Source organism: Thunnus maccoyii, chromosome 4 (assembly GCF_910596095.1).
Source record: "Thunnus maccoyii chromosome 4, fThuMac1.1, whole genome shotgun sequence".
In the NCBI taxonomy this organism is placed as follows: Eukaryota; Metazoa; Chordata; class Actinopteri; order Scombriformes; family Scombridae; genus Thunnus; species Thunnus maccoyii.
This window is the reverse complement of record NC_056536.1, coordinates 28,722,945-28,747,671: the sequence shown is the minus strand read 5'-3', so window position 1 is coordinate 28,747,671 and position 24,727 is coordinate 28,722,945. Positions and strand designations below refer to the sequence as shown.

The following is a 24,727-nucleotide window of genomic DNA, read 5'->3' as shown; positions in this document are numbered from 1 at the left end:
AGCTCGTGTTAAGCTGTGTAAACTTAGAACGCCACAAGACTGGAAAGAGAGGGAGGAGAGGAAAAAGAGGGGGACGAGTGGAGGTGAAGGGGTGTGTGTATGTGTGTGTGTGTGTGTGTGTGTGTGTCTGGAAGTGGAAATGGGCAGCAGGGAGGAGGAATGTGAAACATTTCTGACGCTGATCCAGTGGCTGTTTACACGGTAGTCAGCCCGTGACATCAGAGTCCAGACTTTATAAATGTCAGCAGGCGCAAGAATGAGCAGTTAGCAAACAGCTGCACTGTTAGCACCACATCGTCACACAGGTTAGTGAGACAGACTGACTTCGCCCCCATGGACTGTGTGATAGCTTTGGCTGTACTGCTGTGTGTGGCAACACAGGTGAGGCCTGTTCCTTCTTATTTACAGTAGTTAGTTCTGAATGAGATGATTCAAACAATGAAGCTTATTTTCCTGTGATTTTTCTTGGCTCTTGTAATTGTTAGAATGTTGATTAATATTGTGGAAGAAATCATAGAAACAGGGTTTTAGTGTGGTCAAGTAATGATAAATGATAGTTATTTCATGTTTGTCCTGGATGCTTGTCTTGAGTTGAAAGGAAGAGTGATCATAGCCATCACATCTGGGCAGAAGTAAGTTTACAGACAGCCCTGTGTTCAAGATATGCAAATATGATCTTTAAAATAAGTAGGACTGCAATGCAACTAACAACTGTTTTCCTTATAAATTAATCTGCCAATTGTTTTCTTGATTAGTGGATAAAATATTTGGTCAATCAAATGTCAAATATTATTTAAAATGCTCATCACAATTTACTAAAGCCCAAGGTGATCAAATCATCTAATGTCTTGTTTTGTTGGACCAAACCCAAATATATTAGTTTATGATCAGATAAGACAAATAAAAGAATAAAAGAAGCTAATCCTCACAACTGAGAAGCTGGAACTAAAGATTTTTTTCATATTTGCTTGAAAAATTACTTAAATGATGAATTTATTAATCAAATGTTGCTGATTAATTCCATCTCAGCCCAGAAGATACTTGATTACTCAAAATCATGTTGACATACAGAACCAGTCAAAACTTTGGACACACCTTCCCATTCAAGTGAATGGGAAAGTGTGTCCAAACTCTTAACTCTTAAGACACCAAATTCAAGGAAACACTTTTCTCTTCCACATTGTCGTCTTGCTTCTTGGTTTAAAGTTGATTAACAGTAAATCTGTGTACATGTTTGTAGATTTACGGTAGAGTAGCATTATCTTGTTGCATGAAAAACAAGTTGTGGACTGTATTTGTTTACATTTTCCTTGTATAAAAGCAATGAGGGGATTATTCTCCTCTGGTTAAGTGAGGTTTGGCTGGTTCAGCAGATCTGGCCTGCGTTTTGGCTCCATCAGATACATGTAGGCTAATTGAAAACAGTGATGTGGCCTGACAGTGTTGGATACCAACGTGCAGCTTTGGAGAATACCAATAATATTTTCTCTGCTCCTTCACATAATACGAAAATGTGGTCAAGAGGATAATCATCTGGATGGTGAAAATTGTTGTGGTGGTGATAACAATGCTCTTCATATTAGAGGCTTTTGTTTTTTGCTCATTCTACTGTAGCCTTCCTCTAACTTATTCCTGTGTATTGTCCCTCCAGGTGTTGTGCCAGCTGTGTGACAGGCCCTGCCTTTGCCCTGGTCCTGTCCCTCAGTGTCCCACAGGAGTCCCACTGGTTCTGGATGGCTGCCGGTGCTGCCAGGTGTGTGCCCGGCAGCGAGGCGAGCCTTGCACTGAGATGTTTCCTTGCGACAGCCAGAGAGGGCTGCAGTGCGACTACAGCGCCAGCTTCCCCGGAAGCCCTGGGGAGTGTGTCGGTAAGTGCCTCTTCTAACAAGCAAACAAGCAGGCCCATGTCTATGTTGGTGAGACAGAGTGGAGGACATACAGGAAGGGTGTGATAGAGCCTCAGTCAGCGCGCATGAGCGGCACAAACAGACAGTTAATGTTTAGAGTCTGCTCAGCCAAGCAGGACTTCTATTTCCAGGGCTGCTGTTGACACATTTTACTCTAATGACTACCTTTTGAGCATGATAGATTGCAGAGACAACACTCATGGATTGAAAACAGACTCCTTGGTTTCTCAGTAGAGAAGCCTGGTTTCCCATAAAACTACATAACCATTGGCAGGGACAGTCACTCCTGTGTCCTCACCCCTCTCTCTCATTTTCCCCTTCTGTGTCCCCCTGCATCCATCCACCTCCCCTCCCCATCACCCAACCTGATCCTCTCAATCCAAGGTGCAGGTGTGGTTGAGGAAGTTAAAGTGGTGTCTGTGCTGTGTATCCGACAGGTCAGGAGGATCTGGGCTGTGAAGTCAATGGCATCACTTACCAGGAGGGCCAGTCCTTTCAGCCCTCCTGTGATGCCTACTGCCACTGCAGAGGTGGAGGGGTGACCTGTGTGCCGGCTTGTCCCCTGACTGTCCGTCTTCCCACTCCAGATTGTCCCAACCCACAATTTATCCGGCTACCGGGGAAGTGCTGCAAGGAGTGGGTGTGTGAAAACCTGGAGAACACAGTCATCCAGGATGCCATCACAGGTAAACCCCACAGGTGGAACTCTTTAAGGAGGAACACAAACATTTCTCTCATACAGGCATTTATTTATGTTTGAGAGTAGATTTTATACTGGCAGCAGCAGTGAGTAGAGTTTAAAGGAACAGCTTGACATTTTAGTAAATATCCACTTTTTAGCTGAGAGTTTGATGAGAAGATTGATAAGAGTAGTATAAATCTTCTCATCCAACTCTCAGCATGAAAGGAAATATGTGTATTTCCCAATATCACAAACTATTCCATTAAATTCTGACACCTGAGCCATACTTTGGCCATATATCTCCATATATCACTGGACTCCCCACTTACAATTGTTGCTCAGTGATTACCAGTCCATATGGCAACATAATACTTCATTTATATGAGCTTTGTCACTGGTGGTCATGTCTGGAAGTTTTTATTGCTGCATTTTGCATTAAAGCGGGGTGTGTCTAGCCAAAGGAAAACTCCCAAAGTCCAAATATAACCCACATTTCTTTGGAAAAGTCAAAACATTTTTGCTTGTTGCACAGTTACCAAGGTCCCTAGTTCATAACAACAACCACGTCTGTGCAAAAATTAAACATACGAAGCCATGTGGAGATTGCATTACTCCATTAAAAGGGAAACGTGTGTGTGTGAGAGATGGAGAGGGAGAGAGGGAGAGGGAAAGAGGGAGAAAGGGAGAGAGAGAGAGAGAGAGAGAGAGAGAATGGGCGTTAGGGACATGAAGCCACTCTAAAAAACATGTGGAATTCCAAACAATGTCTGAGTCAAACTACGTTATGAGAACAGCAATGGAACATTTTGTTCTTGGATACAAAACCTGCTATGTCATGCCTGAAGATCAGCTGATTATTATGACTTATACATGTTGGTTTTGGGAGGAACAAAAGCTTCCAATCCAATCCAATACTTTGGATTTTTATACTTACAAAAATTCAAAGCATTGGATTGGAAATCTTTGTGAACAAAAAACAATCAGAGATCAGAGACACTACTGGAAGTGAATTACTGAGTTGAGTGAGTTCAGTTTATTCATTTCTTATCCCATTTCTATGTTTTCCTCTAGCCATGAGACCCAACAGGCTTTGGCCAGCCCTCCCGAGGGATCATCCTCTAAACAAACTGGTCTCACCTGCCCCCACCTGTATAGAGCAGAGCACCCAATGGAGTGCCTGTTCCCAGAGTTGTGGGGCTGGGGTCTCCACACGGGTTTCTAACCAGAATCCTTCCTGCAAGCTGCAAATGGAGACTCGACTTTGCAAAGTGCGGCCTTGCCATACAGTCCTGCCTGCCCCAAGGAAACCCAAGGTGAGTCTTGCTTCTACTGTCTGCCTATTCTCAGTTTCTGTCTTTACAGAATATCCCATAAAGCTCCAGTCATGGCTTTAAATTCACTCAAATCACAGAAAATGGTTTTGTTTTGTGGAGTTTTGAGATATTAGTCTCTAAAACTTCTGTCATTACTACAACACAATAAAAAAGTATGCTCTCAGAGATTAATATCTCAAAACTTACATAACTGTCTGCATGGCTAGATACAAGGAGTAAACTAAATATATGTTTATGTGGTTGGGGTGAAGTTAAAACAATGCACTTTTTCAAACATTTTTCAGACACAGAGCTGCTGTGCACAACCAACTTTAAAGTTTAAGGTACCATGTGGAGTTGGAGTTCCATGTGGAACTATCAGTTTGACCACTAGTAGTGCTATGGAGCACTGTTTTTACTGTGTGCACTCTTGAGCCTGCACATGTGTGAGCATGCAGGTGACCTGATAAACATTCCTGCTGCTTGTTTCATGCTTTTTCACTGATCAACAGTTGTTGATGGTTATGCACCACTAAACCCAGAAAATTGCTAACAAAGGCAGAAAAGAAGAACTTTGCAAACAGCATGGATATAAACAATGTACAATTTAAAATACATTTTAATATATCTGCTCTGCAAACCTTTCCTTAATTGCTGAACCCTGATGTAAAAAGGCAATAAATGAATTAGAGTTTCCATAGTCATGAAGGTTGTGCTGTGAAATGTGAAATTAGTGATATGTCATTGCCACTTCTGACCAGATTGTCTTCTATGCCATTCAGACTTACTGGTTAGTTAAGCTGACCAGTGAATTTCTATCTTCCTCGATAGCATCTCTGCAGCTCAGATGTGTTTATATTACTACACCTGTACTCTTAGTAAAGCATTGATGTTGCAGGTCAAAAGACATTATGGAGTCTATGTAAATAGTGGGCTAAATCTGGGTGAGAATTCAATAACAATAACAATAATAATACATTGGTAACATATATAACTGTAAACTTTAACAGCATTTTAATGACTATATTTTAAAATGTAGTTTGCACCTACTTCACAATAAAATATTGCCACTGAAATCCTCTTAGACGTCTAAAAAATAACTTTTCAAACAATTGAAGCCTAGCTTTGACCTAGACATCTAGACGTTTTCTGCATTAACGTGCATCTATGTCTGTGCGTGTGTGTGCATGTTGTTTTCCCAGTGGGGACGGCAGGGTCAGTGCAAGGCCAGCTACACGTCACCGGGGCCCATTCGACTCGTTCACCAGGGCTGCTACAGCACTCGTGCCTACAAGCTCCGGTACTGTGGACAGTGTACTGACTCCCGCTGCTGCATGCCTTACCAAACCACCACTGCTGAGGTGACCTTCCGCTGCCCCACCGGCAGACTGCTACCGCGAGCTGTGATGATGATCCACACGTGTGTCTGTCATAACAACTGCCCCTACTCTCCGTACAGTAACCCTGCTCTTTGGGGATACCGTCCTTGATTCACTTATAACACTTCAGACTTCACTGACTGACTCTTCATCTCTGAGGCTTGCCACACATGTGGACTGGACATTGAGAGAAACTTTTTGTATCACCAGCTGGATCCACATAGGCATCCTCAATGGACCTTGAAAGAGAAAATGACATTGTAGATAAAAAAAAACTGTGATTGAGTGTGTGGGATGAATCCTGATCTTCACACACAACTTCTGTCTGCACTTATTCACAACTCCAGCCCCTTGGAAAGCCAGTATACTGGTGTTTTTTGAGCATATCTAAGATGCAAAAGATAGAAAGAAAACTTTATTACATAGCACTTTTCAAAACAGAAGTTACAAAGTGCTTTACAGGAAGAAGGAAAAGGGAAATAGGGAGACAGAGGAGACAGAGAAGACAATATATAAATACGAAAAGGTTATAAAACCAAGACAAAGAATAAGTAGGTTTCAAGATGAGATATGCACTGATTTGGCTTCTCTGAGACTTTGCATAATCACCTTTGTAGTTTTCAGCATTGACTTTGAAACAGCATCCAAACGTCCCTGCTGTGAGGAACTGAGGCTTCTCCCATACCGACGTGCCTGATCATGTAATGCCTTGATTGTCAAAGGTAAAGTTTCGAAATCAGTCATTCAAGAGACAGGGATCCAGTGCAGAGAGACAAAAACTGGTACAATGTGTGATTTATGTTAGGTTTCTGCAGAGTTCTGCACCTGCTGGTGTCAAGATAGAGAAGATTTGCTTGAGCAGCAGAACAAAGTGTGACATGATAAAGGAAGGATAAGGAAGATTCTGGTTCATGCAATGTTCCTTAGTTCATTAATTCCTTGGTTAGAAAGCAGGACTGAACCCGAGATTTCATGCGGACGAGGCTGGGATCAAAAGTAATCCAAAGATTTTTCATACTGGGTTTAACATTTGGGGAAAGCAGGGCCATTAAACTGTTATAGTTATTTGCATAACAGTATCTGGGCCAATAAAAAGAATTTCTGTTTTGACACAATTAAGCTGTGGAACGTTTTGAGACATCCATTTGTAGGAGAAACAAAAAATGTGATTTTTTTTCTCATAACATTTCATAATACTTCAAAAAACTAAACAATGACTTGATGACATTCAGACATGGTGTCAATTTGGTTGTAAATACAGCTTTAAAGACACATTTACACAACTGATCTGTAAATATGTCAATAACAAATTTCAATGATATAAAAGTATGTACTTGTATCCCACAGAATGATTCCAACCTTTGTGTTGACAGATATTATTTCCTGATGTGAGCAATGCAATTTTTAACTTGTACAGTTTTGTCTGTGTGTTTGTAATTAGATGATGTTGCACTTATTTCTTCATTTTCTGTTTTGTTGTAAATAATTCTGAACATGTCTCTTATGTACAGTGAAAAATATTTCAATATTTTACATATGGCCTGCATTGTTACAATGATTTCTTTGTTTTTGGTTTATATTTTTCTTTCGATATTACATCATTGCTTCATAAAAACATTTTCTTTTTCATTTAACTTCATTTAAATCATATGCATCACATTAGTTTTACCTCAATCTGTACATACTGCAGCTTTTTACATATCTTTCCCAAATATTATACTTCATTATTGATCAGTATTTGTACAATTTTCACCTTGCAAATGAACTGTTAAAACCATTTTTGAAGCACCACATATGCCACTTTGGGTATTTGATATGAAAAATGAAAACAAATTAATGACTACTACTAATTACTATTATTACTAAGTTTTTGGTTTTTTTTTACAGTTCTTCACTATGAACAGACCACAAGTCAGTCAGACCACACAATCTTTTTAAGGCATCCTGACATCTAGTGGACTACAGGGTCTACTGCTGAGACTAAAGGCAGTGCAATAAACATATCACCAGCATCATTAGAACATAAGACAACATTTTGAAGTAAAGACTGCTTGTTATCAAAAGTAATCATTTTGAGGGTCGTTGTAATGTATGGTTGTGGGTTATTATCTTAGATGGAGGACTGTTTCAAATTGTATCTTGTCCATTTCTGCTTGTTACCATATGACCTTATCAATGGTGGCTGAAATTCAACTAGTACACTATTGTCAAACAGTCAGGTCAGGAAATGAATTTATAAATATAAAGCAGAACAACTCAGTTTGTAGCGTATCAGAACGCACTTGAAATACACTTCAGTAAAGTCATTCTTCAACAAACAAACAAACAGTCACAGTCATGCTAGCAGCTTTGTGGAGTTGTATTTAGGCACAGCACTTTGAGTTAAATGCAAATATTAGTATACTAACATGCTCATGCTTGGCAAGTATAATGTCGACTATGTTCACATGTTTAGCATGCTAACATTTGCTAATTTGCACTAAACCAACAAGCCCTCCAAATTAAATGAACAAATATGTTGTTTGACCATGTGCACTCCTGAAGGACACATAGGAGCTTTTTCTAATCTGGCGCCTCTATTGGTAGTGCTTTCCAAAACCATAACAAATCACTGTTAAAAAATAATTATGTTTTATTATGTGACAACTGGTTAGGTTTAGGCACAAAACCATGCTACATCCTTAAAGTTATTGTAACCTCTGTTGTCATGGCTACAATAGTAACAATGAATTTACTGCTAGGGGACAATTGTAGTTACAGTAATTGTAGTTGGCATCCGTCACTCAAATGTAACAATAGGTTGTTTTGGGGTGACTGTCACTTTTCTTAGGAGAACAGTCTCTACTAAACACAAAATACAGCTCAGGCTGATGGGAATGTCTTAGGTTTTGCAGGGTTTTTTTTAAAAATCATAAACCAAAATACTAGACAAATCAAATTTTTTACCTGATGATGGCGCTAGAAGAAAAGTCATAAAGTGATTACAGTTATCCTGAGGGGGACATGAATGTCTGAACCAAATTTCATGGTAATTCATTCAATAATTATTGAGACTTTTCACTCAGTACCACAAAAGTCAACCTCATAGTGGTGCTACAACAAAAAGTCAGGGGATTACAAAAGTCAGTAGGATTCATCCTCTGGGAGTCATGAATGTCTGTACAAAATTTAGCTGCAGTCCATCCAATAGTTGTTGAGAGATTTCGGTCTGGACCGAAGTGATGGACCAACCGTCCGACAACAGACATGAGCCATACCGCTAGTGTGGCTAGAAATCTACAGAGAAACAGTCTCAAGTCTCAAGATATTAGACCATTATTTTTGAAAGATGTATTCTGTAACTCTCTTTATTCATTATTCACACATAATTTATAATTGCTATAGATTGGAAATAGGTCATTTCCAATTACAAGTACAATATTTGGGTTGTCAGTTTTTAAACAACATTTTTGGTTGGAGTGTATCCAAACCAAACACTGTTATTATTAAAAGGCTTATTACTGATCTACAAAGCTAAATGATTTGATTGTCAGAAAATAAAGCTATTAACGACAACATTTGAGATAATCAGAGGTATACTGCCATACAAATCAAACATGTCTTGTTATATTACTATATATTGATAACATATCAGAACAGTACAATCAACTCACCACTACAATAGAAACATGCTTTACTACAGGAAGTGGTAAACATTATGAAACCCTGCCAGATAGTAGATACTTGACACCTCAGGTTACTCTAATAGCTTAAAAGCTTAAGTAAATATTTAATGCCCTCATGTTAGAAATGGTGCTACACACATAGGCTACTAAACTAGAGTTAAACTTCAGTTTCCATTTATCAAAAGGTATTGTCAGAGGAGTCACAAAAATAAAGACAGACAAGTACATATTAGCCTGTCATTGCAGTCTAAGCTGTGACTTGGTTTGAGCATTGATTCACTTTCTATTTTCAGTTTTAAAAAATGACAAACGAGGCAACCAATGAAATTTTAAGGGTCCATTTCCTGTAAACTCGCAGGTGCAGAAACCCTTATCTAGTATTCAGAAGCCAAAGCTTAAAACAGGAAGTCTTTTCTGAACTGCTGAACTGTTATTCTGTTTCATACACTCACCGAGGGAAGGAATTACACTAACAATGAATAACACAACTTGTCAACGTGTCAGCCTTGAATTTACAGACAGATTCCTGCCTCCTGTTTTCATCTTAGTATTCATCGTTGGCCTGGTGGCTAATGGATGGGGACTGAAGTCTTTGCTGCACAACTGGAAGAAACTGGGGGACATCAACGTTTTTGTTCTGAACCTTGGTCTTGCAGATATTTTGTATCTGCTCACACTCCCATTTCTGATGGTGTACTATTTTATGGAGAAGATTTGGATCTTCGGAGACACATTCTGCAAAATCACAAGATTCTGCTTCAACCTGAATTTATATGGCAGCATTGGATTCCTTACTTGTATAAGTGTGTACAGGTACCTGGCCATTGTCCATCCAATGAGAGTGAGGGGAAGATTAACTGTCATCCACTCTGTGGCTATTTCAGTGATGGTTTGGCTGTTGGTGAGTGTTCAAAGTCTTCCGGACATGTTCTACACCAAGACATCTGAAAACAAGACTGCATGCTACGATACCACCAATAATATATACGTTGAGGATTACCTGAAATACAGCTTCGGATGGACACTCACTGGGTTTTGTCTCCCATTCCTCATCACACTGGGCTGCTATGGACATGTGATTGTCATTCTCTGCCGCCAAAATACCACTGACAAGGTACTGAAAAAGAGATGCTTGAGATTATTAATCATCTTGATTGTTCTCTTCTCTGTTTGTTACATCCCCTATCATGTATTTAAGAACCTCAACCTCTGGTCAAGAGTTTTATCAGAACAGCAGATATGCCGTGAATGGTCTAATGGAGTCTACATTGCTCAACAGATAAGTCGTGGACTTGTGTGTCTGAACAGTGCTCTCAACCCTCTGGTTTATCTTCATGCAAATGAAGATATTCATTCTCAGCTCAGACAGCTGCTCCAGCGAGCTCGTCAAGCTGTCTCGCGGCTGTCCAGCACCCCTACTCAGTTTTCCCAGTAAGTTGTCTGCTACGTGAATGAATTGTATTGCATCATCTGCAACTGTAAAACATTTATTGTACTGGGTCAGTGTTTTGTCTTATATGGTTTTATATTTTGCTGTTAACATGCTAAAAAAAAGAAGAAGCTAAGATTAGAAAATGTACTGAGACAATTCTGAAAACACCACTGTTCACTGTGATTTTTTTTCTCATAACATTTCATAATATTTTTTATACCTGAAAAAACTAAACTATGACTTGATGACATTTGAACACGGTGTCAATTTGGTCGTGAATACAGCTTAAAAGACACATTTACAGCACTAATCTGTAAATATATCAATAACAAATTTCTAATGATATAAAAGTATGTACTTGTATCCCACAGAATGATTCCAACCTTTGTGTTGACACATATTATTTCCTGATGTGAGCAATGCAATTTTTAACTTGCACAGTTTTGTCTGTGTGTTTGTAATTAGATGATGTTGCACTTATTTCTTTCTCATTTTCTGTTTTGTTGTAATTAATTCTGAACGTGTCTCTTATGTACAGTGAAAAATGTTTCAGTATTTTACATATGGCCTGCATTGTTACAATGATTTCTTTGTTTTTGGTTCATATTTTTCTTTCAATATTACATCATTGCTTTATACAAACATTTTCTTTTTTTATTTTATTTCATTTTAATCACATGCATCACATTAGTTTTACCTCAATCTGTGCATACTGCAGCTTTTTACATATCTTTCCCAAACATTTCACTTATTATTAAGTAAAGATAGGGGAGGATTAATTGATATTTGCATGGAATCCTTGATCAGGTTTGAAGAGAAATTAAATTATGGCTATGTTCTAATTGATGATATTTCATTATTTAATACCCTCATGTTAGAAATGGTGCCACACACATAGGCTACTAAACTAGAGTTAAACTTAAGTTTCCATTTATCACAAGGTATTGTTAGAGGAGTCACAAAAATAAAGACAGACAAGTACATATTAGCCTGTTATTGCAGTCTAAGCTGTGACTTGGTTTGAGTATGGACTCACTTTCCATTTTTAGAGTCAACCAATGAAATTTTACGGGTCCATTTCCTGTAAACTCACAGGTGTAGTAACGCATATCTAGTATTCAGAGGCCAAGGTTTAAAACAGGAAGTCTTTTCTGAACTGCTGAACTGTTATTCTGTTTCACACACTCACCGAGGGAAGGAATTACACTAACAATGAATAACACAACTTGTCAACTTATCAGCTTTGACTTTAAAAACAGATTCCTGCCACCTGTTTTCATCTTAGTATTCATCGTTGGTCTGGTGTCTAATGGATGGGGACTGAAGTCTTTGCTGCACAACTGGAAGAAACTGGGGGACATCAACGTTTTTGTTCTGAACCTTGGTCTTACTGATATTTTGTATCTGCTCACACTCCCATTTCTGATGGTGTACTATTTCAAGGAGGAGATTTGGATCTTTGGAGATGCATTCTGCAAGATAACAAGATTCTGCTTCAACCTGAATTTATATGGCAGCATTGGATTCCTTACTTGTATAAGTGTGTACAGGTACCTGGCTATTGTCCATCCAATGAGAGTGATGGGAAGATTAACTGTCATACGGTCTGTTGCTATTTCAGTCATGGTTTGGCTGTTGGTGAGTGTTCAAAGTCTTCCAGACATGTTCTACACCAAAACATCTGGAAACACCACTGAATGCTATGATACCACCCATGATACATACGTTGAGGATTACCTGAAATACAGCTTCGGATGGACACTTATTGGGTTTTGTCTCCCATTCCTCATCACACTGGGCTGCTATGGACATGCGATTGTCATTCTCTGCTGCAGAAATACCACTGACAAGGTACTGAAAAAGAGGTGCTTGAGGTTATTGCTCATCTTGATTGTTCTCTTCTCTGTTTGTTACATCCCCTATCATGTATTCAAGAACCTCAACCTCTTCTCAAGAGTTCTGTCCAAACAGCATATGTGCCGTGAATGGTCTAATGGAGTCTACATTGCTCATCAGATAAGTCGTGGACTTGTGTGTCTGAACAGTGCTCTCAACCCTCTGGTTTATCTTCATGCAAATGAAGATATACCCGCTCAGCTCAGACAGCTGCTCCAGCAAGCTCGTCAAGCTGTCATGCAGCTGTCCATCACCCCAACTCCGTTTCCCCCGGTGTAAATTGTCTGATATGTGAATGAATCATATTGCATCATCTGCCACTGTAAAACATTTATTCTATTGGGTCAATGTTTTGTCTTATGTGGTTTTATATTTTGCTGTTAACATGTTAAAAACAACTAAGATTAGAAAATGTACTTAAACAATTCCGAGAACTTCAATGTTCTCTGTCAGAAAGGTTTGCAGAGAAAATAGGACGACTTATTGTGGTTGTGGGGCGGGGCTCAGTAATCAGTGTGATGTGTATGTATAAAAACAGGAAGTTCACTTGTGAATGTGTAAAAATAAAAAGGATGCAAATTATATGAGCTTCACTGTTTTCAACACCTCTGCATGAACTGCACATCACAGGTGTAAATAGCACAGGAAGCTAGCGGTACAAGCAAAGGTCACACAGTGTTTTCAAACTCACCAACATTACTGAGCTACTGTGTGACTATTTTATACAGGGAGTTAGGATATTTCCACTGCATTTCCCTTTCTCTGTCATGACCACAGAGACGGGTCATGACAACACACAGACTAGTGGCTGAAGACTTTTCTGTTTGCTGCTGCCTTTCATTAAACCACATTAAGGGTTAATATGTTACACTGCACTGTTACTTTTATTCTCTTGTTTTATCTGTCTTATTCCCTTTTTAGCTTCTTTTTTATTTCCAGATGTAAAACTTTTTTAATTGTTATGTCTTTTTACTTGTGTTGCTTTTATATTCTGTTTTAATGCCTTTTATGCTCTATGTAAAGCACTTCGAATGGCCTTTTTGTTGAAATGTGCTGTACAAATAAACTTGCCTCACCTTGCCATGTGACAGATGTCAGTGTTATTACCGTGTTTTGGGACTTGAAGGTTAGTGCTTCACAACTTTTATAGTCAAGTAGGCAAACATCAACAGTGACAAATAAATAGGGCCTTTCTCTGAGCTCATTTGCAAAAGATAAGGCTCTTAGTCAAATGCTCTCCACAAACCACCAAACATGCATTATGCAAACCCTGGGTTCTCTCTTCCTCTAAATTAATTCAAAATGACTAATTTGAATTATATAGTATACCTTACATTATAGCATATACTTATATAATAAGATAATTAACTGTAACTAAACCTGTGAAAGTATTTGTGGTCATGGATCTATAAGAAGCCATTCAAAGAGCTGATGAGGCCTTTTACCAAAACATAGGCTACACATTATTGTTCAGATTAAATAAGAACAGCAAACATTATAATGATGATTATGATAAGCCAATGTATGTTATGATTTGGGGATGATATCAAGGCCTATGACTGATGTAGTAAGAAAAAGCAGTTAAGGGGGATTCCGACCTTTTGATGAGATGATGAATGACGAATGATTCTTTCCTGTATCTCTGACATTTCTGCCTCTTCCTGTCAGAGATACTGTTGTCAGTTCTATGTATAAGGAACATATACAAACTAATTGGCTTTCTCAACAAGTGTATGGAAATTATAGATGTGGAAAATACGCACGCTGTTCAAACACATTAAATTAAATAAGAACAGCAAAAATTATTATGATTATTATGATAAGCCAATGTATATTATGATTTGAGGATGATATCAAGGCCTATGACTGATGCAGTAAGAAAATGATGCCTTGTTGATGTGCCATCAGAGATATCAGAAACATAGATGAGAGAACAGTGCGATGTCAACAACAGCACAAGCAGCACTTCTATGTGACAGTTATAGCATCTGATTAACAAGCGCAGATATTGTATAGTATTTGTATTTATCTCTTATCTGGATCAAACAAGTGGCATGTTCATATCACCAGCACCTGTAATAATCATAATCCAGAATTTACAGACTGTGAGAAGAGGAGTGTGGACTTGAGCAATTCCAGAGTCTGATGGGGCCCCAGGTAGAAAATCCCACTGGGCCATTCTGACCAACTTTCGCTGCCATTATGTTTCCCAGAACACCTATTAAATAATCAGATATTAATCAAAAAGCATTTATAGAATCTAAACATTTGACACATTTGCTGAAAAACGAATGTAATAAACTCCTTAGTTACAATATAAACAGATAGTTTGATATTAAAGAAATAAGGTAAACATAAACAACTTAAAAGTATAAAAGTAAAATTAAGTAAAATTAAGTCTTTAAAAAGTTCTTTCTCTTTGGGAACGAACCTCACATTATGAGATCAGTGCTCATCAACATCTAGCTTAAACATTTTTCACACTAATGTTAGCAGAAAAAACAAATGTAACAGTCTGTTTCTCTGACTATTTAACAGTAATAAATCAACTCCTTAGTTATGGATCTTGGAGTTGCTGTTGCTAAAGTACCAGAGATGGTGGAACTTGATGGACCTCATAAGAAAAAAAATAAAAGGAAACATATTGTCATGATGATTTTAGAGGACATGGCATATCTCATCAGTACCATTAGGATGCAATTAACTCACATTCATCAGTATCAGGACCTGGAAGGGCGGCTTGTTCCCTTTTTTTTGTTGATAGGAACTTCACCAATGTTCCTGTGGAGAGATAAGAAAGGGCTAAGCCCACACTATGTAACTAAGCAGCAATAGCATATTCACAAAGTATATTCAGGATATATTCAGGCCTTATTAATTAATATTATCCTATCATCTTTTTAAAATGTATTCCATTTGGTTTACTTTAATCAGTTTTACAGGCGGGTATCACAAACCTTAACAGAGCTAAAACTATTTATTAAGTTTACATTAGATTTTAATTAGTCTCATACTATATAATCTCAAGGTAAATAGCTAGCAGGGTAAATTGTTAGCTTGCTAGATAGCAATATCAAGTTCTTGCATTTTTAAAGATCTATGCTGAATTTGACAATATAATTTATAAATGCAGCCTCCTAAAATCTTAGCTAGGGGAGTTTCCTAGTACTGGTTGTTTCTGCAATGGTAAAGCAGTTAAGGGGAATTCCCACCTTTTGACACAGTGTGAGTCAGCCCTGGAGGGGGTGGGGGTGGGGGATGGCCTGAGGGCTGACTCACCTCTGTCAACCATACAGACATATTGTCTCGGTTGGTAGAAACAAATGTGCTAGCTAAACACCCAGCAATCAGATTGTAGGTGTGGCATTGGCCACCCTGGCCACCCCTTTGAAACCGTGCATGCACATCACAAAAGTTTAATAACTAAGACTGAGGTATTATTTAACATTACTCCATGTATGAAGACCTGAGGTTCAAAACACAACATTTCACAAAATGGAAAAGGTAGGGACAACAAATCTAGTTTGTGACTGGACAGAACCAAAGTCAATCCAGAGTTCAGTTAAGATTGGTCAGTGATACTGTAAACTCCCAGGGATGCACTGACTGGCGGTGAAGGTATAGTGAGATGCTACTGGGCCTTTGTCTTCATTGAAAAAGCTATCAAGAGAACCTTGCTGCAGACCAGGTAACCAGGAGTTCCCAGTCCCTGATCCACAAACCAAAATAATTGGTACTGTACCGTGAGGGAAACATATGATTTGGTAAAAAAAGCTGAATAATAATTTTATCACTTTATAGGTTATTATAGGTTAATTTGGGGGTAAATACCTTGAACTCGGTGCAGTCTGTGCTTCATTTTCGTCATCACACCCTGTCAGGTCATGCCTCCCTGTCGATGTCTCTCTCACTATCTCTCATGTACACAGTCTTGTTCTCTGTCTGTGGTGCACGGTGAAATGTCTTTGTGTGTCATGTTAAGGTTCTGGTCATGCTAGAAAAGCCCCTTCACACAGTAATAACAGTATGTGCAAACTTTCTTAAATGCAGTATAAACACTTTACACATTTACCACATTACTGATTACCATAATCAACACTACATTCACGATTAGTGTTTAGTTGAGTGCTATGCCACTGCTATGAGTGACCCTTTTGTTTAAGTCATAAAAATGAGGATGTGAGATTTTACCTGCGTCAAGGATTATTTGTTATATCTTTTAGTTTGTATATTGCACCGCCATTATAACCTTGTAAACAGTGTTTTATTCAGGATTTCTGGAAAATTACGCTCCAAACTGCAAATCATTGACCAGGCTGGACTAGTTGAGCTGCTGCTAGTGCAGTTGAACCGTTATCTCATAACATTACATTAGAAAGGTACATTAGAAAGCAATAAAGGGTTGTGCTCCCAGCAATGTAAAAACAGGAAAGCTTTGACAGGTGCTGCATGCTGCAATCCACACTAGGTGCCATGTCACTGTTATGGGCATGATCAGATGAGACCTGATAGGCTGACATTTTGATTTGCACTTTAAAAAAACATTTTTCTTAAAAAGAACATAAAAACACCTCTGTACAATACGGTGGGAAATTCACACTGAAACACTGATACTGACATGTAACCACTGGTTTTCACATTCTTATCATCTCTTATCACAGTGCAAGAAAAAAGAGAAAAACATGATTACATGCATTCTGTGATATCATGTATTAATACTTTGCATGGTCATGGTTAACATTTTAACATTGTATCTAGCTGCTTCAGGAAATCAAATGAACATTTTCTGTTCACTCCCACAGTGATAACAGTCCAATGAACGATCACAGGAAGTATTTTTAATGACACATTTCCTCAATTATTTCCACGTACCATAGCATACTTGCTTTACATTATTTGCTGCTTTTCAGGAGACAACATGATGAACACCTCCTGTCCTTGTGTCAGCTTTGAATTTACAGGCAGATTCCTGCCGCCTGTTTACTTCTTGGTATTCACCATTGGTCTGGTAGCTAATGGATGGGGATTGAAGTCTTTGCTGCAGAAATGGAGGAAACTTAAGATCATCAATGTTTTTGTTCTGAACCTTGGTCTTGCAGATATTTTGTATCTGCTCACACTCCCGTTTCTGATGGTGTACTATTTTAGGGAAGAGATTTGGATCTTTGGAGACACATTCTGCAAGATAACAAGATTCTGCTTCAACCTGAATTTATATGGCAGCATTGGGTTCCTTACTTGCATAAGTGTGTACAGGTACCTGACCATTGTTCATCCAGCGAGAATGATGGGAAGATTAACTGTCACCCACTCTGTGGCTATTTCAGTCATGGTTTGGCTGTTGGTGAGTGTTCAAAGTCTTCCGGACATGTTCTACACCAAGACATTTGGAAACAGGCCTGGGAAATGCTATGATACGACCCACAAGAGATATGTTGAGGATTACCTGAAATACAGCATCGGAAGGACACTCACTGGGTTTTGCATCCCATTCCTCGTCACACTGGGTTGCTATGGACATGTGATTGTCATTCTCTGTCGCAGAAATACCACTGACAAGGTACAAAAACAGAGAAGTTTGAAGTTGTTGCTCATCTTGATTGTTCTCTTCTGTGTTTGTTACATCCCCTATCATGTATTGAAGAACCTCAACCTCTTCTCAAGAGTTTTATTAAAACAGCAGGTATGCTATGATTGGTTTAATGGAGTCTACATTGCTCATCAGATAAGTCGTGGGCTTGTGTGTCTGAACAGTGCTCTCAACCCTCTGGTTTATCTTCATGGAAATGAAGATATTCGTTCTCAGCTCACACAGCTGCTCCAGCGAGCTCGTCAGATGTTCAAACGTCCACCTCAAACAGACTCTGGTAGTGTGCCCATGAATCAAATCACAGATGAAGTTTAATACATGAAAAATGTGTTCTTACAGTGACATATTAGACATTAGTATATATCTGTAAATGTTTCTCAAAAATAATGTTTTTAATTTAAATTTGTCCCTTTAATTTTCATTGTCCCAGCAGTATGTTGTGTTGTTGCTGAAATGTGCTACATAAATAAACTTGCCTTGCCTAGTAGTTCTGTGTTTGCAATATGCAGCTTATGTAACCACCAAACCTTTGACTTTGCAACAGATTGCAAGTAAGATTTCATTCATGCTAATATTTAACTTTATGTGATATACTGACACAATATTTAGCATAAAAAGACAGTTTACAATGAATAAAATAACTAAAGGTTAATCAAATAAGAATACTGTTCAAGTTTATATATGACCATGCTGTTGTTGTCATCTAAGTATAATTCAGACTTGTACATGTGGAAAATTGTGTTTATATATGCAGAGAAAAACTTTTAAAATCATGTAAATAATAAATCCTCTTAATGTTCAAGTCTCAATATGTTATTATTTGAAAATCAAAATTAACCACCGCACACTGTAATGACTTTATTGTGACTTTATTAAGAGCGAACTATGCGTTTCGCCTGTAGCTTCTTCAGGTTTGCTCAGTACATTTAATATTTACAGTTAATAGCTTCGTTTTCTGGTGACCAAATCATTAGTCATGTGACTCAGATGTATTTATCACACCTGTGAGTACCTGTGAGCAGTTGTACTGAGTGAACCTGAAGAAGCTACAGGTGAAACGCGTTGTTTGCTCTTAATAAAGTCACAGTAAAGTCATTACAGTGTGCGGTGGTTAATTTTGATTTTCATCTTATATGTTCCTCCAACCGACCAGCACCTGACTGAAAATACTGGCTGTGCATGGGGAGTTCTGCCCTTTGATGTTGTTATGATTGTTCAGAAAGGCTTGCAATGTTTTCTCTGCAGTAGGAACCACCAGAGGGAGACTCTTACCTTCTCATTTGTGTGGGTGAAAAACTGGATCACCCAAACTGTTTGCACACTTATGAATAACATCTTTCATGATATGCATAACATCATACAACTGTACTTTAAGTGCTAAAAGTGCACTCCAAAAACTCTATTTCCATGTAAGTGAGATAATCTTATATTTTGATTTCAAAACTTATCTGTCTTGTTTTGAGTACAAATTAGATTATGCTGGCTATGCAGGGGTGTTTGACCTAATTCAACTAAATATCACTTGCCTTGTCTTAATTTGCCATTTTTATCTTATTTGCGGTGTAATGGTTTCTGCTTGACAGACAACTGGTACCCCCTGCTGGACAAAACACTAAGAGACATAGTTTTGTCACAGTATAGTATACGAAAGACAGTGCATATACTTAAGACTGCATGTATCTGCAACAGAGGTTTTATAAAACCACATGGAGGACAACCACACCCCGTGTCTACCGCCTCCGACTGGCGGCCTCTTCACAGCTACCGCCTGTGTGACTGTGACATGTCACAACACTTCACAACGGCTTCTTGCTGGAGACAGCATCCTTCCTAACAAGAATTTATCAAACAGCTAAGTAGAGGCCCCAGGTGGGTGTGTGTAACTGGCATCACCCCTTCTGCAAAATATCACATCACAAGAAAAATTAAACAATAAACACAGGAAATTAATCAAACAGTTGTCACAATGATCTATCTTAAATGTAAAACATGTAAGAACTTGCAAAATAAAACATGAGTATGAGTATGAGTGGCTAGAAATCTACAGAGAAACAGTCTCAACTCTCAAGATCTTAGACCATTATTTTTAAAAGATGTATTCTGTAACTCTTTTTATTCATGCTAAAGACATAATTTATAATTGCTATAGATTGGAAATAAGCCATTTCCAATTAGTACAATATTTGGGTTGTCAAATTTTGAACAACGTTTTTGGTTGGAGTGTATCCAAACCAAACACGGTTACTATTAAAAGTCTTATTACTGGTCTACAAAGCATTACTTAATGATTTGATCACCAGAAAACAAAGCTATTAATGACAACATTGAGATAATCACATTTCTTGTTATATTACTGTATACTGATGACATATCAGAACAATACAATCAACTCCCAGCTAAAATAAAAACATGCTTTACCACAGGAAGTGGTAAACCATACAAAACCCAACCAGACAGTAGCAACCTGACACCTCGTGTTACTCTAATAGCTTATCCACTAACACAGTACCCATCTGTAATACATAAATTGAGTGCAAACTAGAAGTTTATTCATCAAGTGCAAATTTTTTTATTTCATTTCATTTCCGTAAATATGCTCACGGCACGAGACTATTGCAGGTGATGTCTTTTTCCTCACTTACACTTCTTATAATTACATAGAAGATCTCTAACGTTGTGTTTTGCACCGTGTTTCAGCAAAACATCTCTCACTCCCAGTCAGTCAGCCCCACCGCCATCCCCTGCTGTATGTACGTGCACTTGCTCACATACAAACACACACAGAGGTTCCTGCTGCATTGTGGCTGCTGGCCAGTGAGAGCTATGCTGCTAGTGTGGCTAGAAATCTACAGAGAAACAGTGTCAACTCTCAAGATACCAGATCATTACTTTTAAAAGATGTATTCTGTAACTCTCTTTATTCATGCTAAAGACATAATTTATAATTGCTACATTTTTGGTTGGAGTGTATCCAAACCAAAAACTGTTATTATTAAAAGGCTTATTACTGATTTACAAAGCTAAATGATTCGATCACCAGAAAATGAAGCTATTAACAACAATATTTGTGATAATCAGAGGTACACTGCCATAACATTCAAACATTTCTTGTTATATTACTGTATACTGATAACATATAAGAACAATACAATCAACTCACAGCTAAAATAGAAACACAGTTTTACCACAGGAAGTGGTAAACCACAAAGAACCCAAACTTGACAGTGCAAACTATAAGGTTTATTCATCAAATGCACATTTTTTAATTTCATTTCATTTCAGTAAAAATCTCTGTCTTGGTGGAATCTACCCAAGTAATGGTAAATAATGACTTTACTGAAAGTGAGTAAAATTATCATGTAGTCCTGCACTATAGAACTTCTGCTGACTACATGATACAGAAATAATTTCCAATATGTAGTGTGAAACTTTGTGTGGTCACTAGCAAAAACTGCAGCCTTTCTGATATAAAGTGGTGAAATGTAATGTACTAAACATTTCCAACTAACTTTCTCAGTTTTAAATAAAGATAGAGGAGGATAAATTGATGTTTGCCTGGAATTGTTGATCAGGTTTTAAGAGAAATTATATTATAACTATGTTCTAATTGATTAATTTAAATATTTAATGCCCTCATGTTAGAAATGGTGCCACACACACAGGCTACTAAACTAGAGTTAAAATTCAGTTTTCATTTATCAAAAGGTATTGTTAGAGGAGTCACAAAAATAAAGACAGACAAGAACATATTAGCCTGTTATTGCAGTCTAAGCTGTGACTTGGTTTGAGCATTGATTCACTTTCTATTTTCAGTTTTAATAAAAATAACCAACAAGTCAACCAATGAAATTTTAAGGGTCCATTTCCTGTAAACTCGCAGGTGCAGAAACACATATCTAGTATTCAGAGGCCAAGGCTTAAAACAGGAAGTCTTCTCTGAACTGAACTGTTATTCTGTTTCACACACTCACCGAGGGAAGGAATTACACTACCAATGAATAACACATCTTGTCAACGTGTCGACTTTGACTTTTCAAGCAGATTCCTGCCAACTGTTTTCATCTTAGTATTCATCGTTGGTCTGGTGGCTAATGGATGGGGACTGAAGTCTTTGCTGCTTAACTGGAAGAAACTGGGGGACATCAATGTTTTTGTTCTGAACCTTGGTCTTGCAGATATTTTGTATCTGCTCACACTCCCATTTCTGATGGTGTACTATTTTATGAAGAGTACATGGATCTTTGGAGACACATTCTGCAAGATAACAAGATTCTGCTTCAACCTGAATTTATATGGCAGCATTGGATTCCTTACTTGTATAAGTGTGTACAGGTACCTGGCCATTGTCCATCCAATGAGAGTGAGGGGAAGATTAACTGTCATCCACTCTGTGGCTATTTCAGTCATGGTTTGGCTGTTGGTGAGTGTTCAAAGTCTTCCGGACATGTTCTACACTAAGACATCTGGAAACAAGACTGCATGCTACGATACCACCCACAAGAGATATGTTGAGGATTACCTGAAATACAGCCTCGGATGGACACTCACTGGGTTTTGTCTGCCATTCCTCATCACACTGGGCTGCTATGGACATGTGATTGTCATTCTCTGCCGCAAAAATACCACTGACAAGGTACTGAAAAAGAGATACTTGAGATTATTAATCATCTTGATTGTTCTCTTCTCTGTTTGTTACATCCCCTATCATGTACTGAAGAACCTCAACCTCTGGTCAAGAGTTCTGTCCAAACAGCGGAAATGCCATGAATGGTCTAATGGAGTCTACATTGCTCATCAGATAAGTCGTGGACTTGTGTGTCTGAACAGTGCTCTAAACTCTCTGGTTTATCTTCATGGAAATGAAGATATTCCTGATCAGCTCAGACAGCTGCTCCAGCGAGCTCGACAGATGTTCAGACGTCCACCTCCAACAGACTCTGGTAGTGTGCCCATGAATCAAATCACAGATGAAGTTTAATACATGAAAAATGTGTTCTTACAGTGACATGTTAGACATTAGTATATATCTGTAAATGTTTCTCAAAAATTTATTGTACTGGGTCAGTGTTTCGTCTTATATGGTTTTATATTTTGCTGTTAACATGCTAAAAACAACTAAGATTAGAAAATGTACTTAAACAATTCTGAAAATTTACTGCTCTCTGTCAGAAAGGTTTGCAGAGAGGATAGAACGACTTATTGTGGTTGTGGGGCAAAGCTCATTAATAAGTGTGATGTGTATGTACTGAAACAGGAAGTTGATGTTTGCTTGAATATGTATAATAAACAGGATGCAAATTGTATGAGCGTCACTGTTTTCAACACCTCTACATAATCTGCACATCACAGACGCACATAGCACAGGAAGGTAGCAGTACAAGCAAAGAGCAACACAGTGCTTTAAATCTCACCACTATTACTGATCTACTGAGTGACTATTTTATACAGGGAGTTAGGATATTTACACCTCATTTCTCTTTCTTTATCATGACCAAAGAGCTGGGTCACAGACTAATGAGATATTGTCAGATTGTATTATCTGGGACCAGTGTTACAGTGTTAAACATAAATGTTACCATTTGATGTACTGCACCAGAGTTAGCTTATAGCCAATTTTCATCTGCAGTCCCTTCGGCAGATCACAATTAAAACATATAACAGCACAATAACAAACAAAAAAGAACACAGGACACATAATACAAAATACAAAGGTACACATAATACCACATCACATACACTCACAATGTCAACTAGATATTAATAATGTAAGCTTTTCAAATTAAAAGCAAGATTATTTGTGTTCATGAGAAGACCATGAGATGAAATTTAGAGTCAGTGGTTACAGAGCTAAGTAGTTTTTAGCAGCAGTTTTTTCAAATTTGGTTTTGAATGTACTGATGAAACTGCAACTCTTCATACCATCAGGTAGGACATCCCACTGAGTTGTGGCTTTCAGAGAGAAAGCTGCCTGCCCAAATGCAGTGTGACAAAATGGTATGTTACAATCTTGTATAGAGGATATTCTGGAGGATCTAATAGAAATTACTGAACAAGTGTACACAAAGTCACATAGTGGAGGAGGGGCCAAACCATTTAAAATTTTATAAATAGGCACAAATTTGAGAATAATCTAAAATTCTCAAAGCTCAGTAAATTGTATTTCTCCAGTACCCTACAGTGATGGAAATACATTGGCTTTTTTTCCAGAGTTTGTAGAGTTTGTTTGTATAGGGAATCAAGAGGTCTTTTGGCTGTTTCTTCAGCCTGCCCCAACATGTGATAAAATAAGACATATGGGAAAGAATCATAGCATAAATATCTTGGCTGTGTTGAAAGAGAGACAGTTTCTAATATGTCTAAAATTTGCTAAGTTGTACTTTACGGTTTTTAACAATTTTTCTAACATGTTTCTTAAAGTTCAAATTTGGATACAGTGTCACACCAAGATATTTAAAATCAGTGACTATGTCAATTTTTTCACCTTTGATGAGAATATCAGCATTAGGAGGCTGTACCATGGTTTTAGAGAAAAACATACCCTTTGTTTACATTTAGACTCAAACATGATTGATCAAGCCAATGTGTGATCCTTTCCAACGCAATAGTTAGCTTAGCAGCAGCTAACTCAGCTGTTTTTGCATGTGTGTACACAACGGTATCATCTGCATACCTTTGCAGTTCTACATCATGACACTGTTGAGGGAAATCATTAATATGTAGGCTAAATAATAGGGGACCTAACACTGACCCTTGTGGAACACCCATTGTGCACTTCATTTTACTGTGCAGTGCATCACAAATTTTAACACATTTTATCCTATTAGATAAATATGAAGACATCCATGCCAGTGCTCTAGATGAGA

At 38.0% G+C, this 24,727-nt stretch overlaps 4 protein-coding genes across 4 annotated transcripts; all 4 read left to right on the top strand.

Moving 5' to 3' along the window:
- The first annotated feature begins 257 nt into the window (after positions 1-257).
- ccn5 (cellular communication network factor 5) lies at positions 258-6,816 on the top strand. Its single transcript, XM_042409347.1, has 5 exons — positions 258-381; positions 1,652-1,868; positions 2,345-2,593; positions 3,661-3,902; positions 5,105-6,816. The coding sequence occupies exons 1-5, from the start codon at positions 334-336 to the stop codon at positions 5,390-5,392; spliced, it is 1,044 nt and encodes a 347-aa protein (XP_042265281.1). The 5' UTR covers positions 258-333; the 3' UTR covers positions 5,393-6,816.
- A 2,517-nt stretch (positions 6,817-9,333) lies between these two features.
- LOC121896500 (P2Y purinoceptor 1-like) lies at positions 9,334-10,391 on the top strand. The gene is made up of 2 exons (XM_042410433.1): positions 9,334-10,060; positions 10,226-10,391. Exons 1-2 carry the CDS (start codon positions 9,422-9,424, stop codon positions 10,379-10,381), a joined length of 795 nt encoding a protein of 264 aa, XP_042266367.1. The 5' UTR covers positions 9,334-9,421; the 3' UTR covers positions 10,382-10,391.
- A 1,199-nt stretch (positions 10,392-11,590) lies between these two features.
- Positions 11,591-23,115, top strand: LOC121896499 (P2Y purinoceptor 1-like). The gene is made up of 2 exons (XM_042410431.1): positions 11,591-11,847; positions 22,116-23,115. Exons 1-2 carry the CDS (start codon positions 11,591-11,593, stop codon positions 22,840-22,842), a joined length of 984 nt encoding a protein of 327 aa, XP_042266365.1. The 3' UTR covers positions 22,843-23,115.
- LOC121896498 (P2Y purinoceptor 1-like) lies at positions 17,193-18,544 on the top strand. The gene has a single exon (XM_042410430.1). The coding sequence runs from the start codon at positions 17,193-17,195 to the stop codon at positions 18,177-18,179; it is 987 nt and encodes a 328-aa protein (XP_042266364.1). The 3' UTR covers positions 18,180-18,544.
- Positions 23,116-24,727: the final 1,612 nt, after the last annotated feature.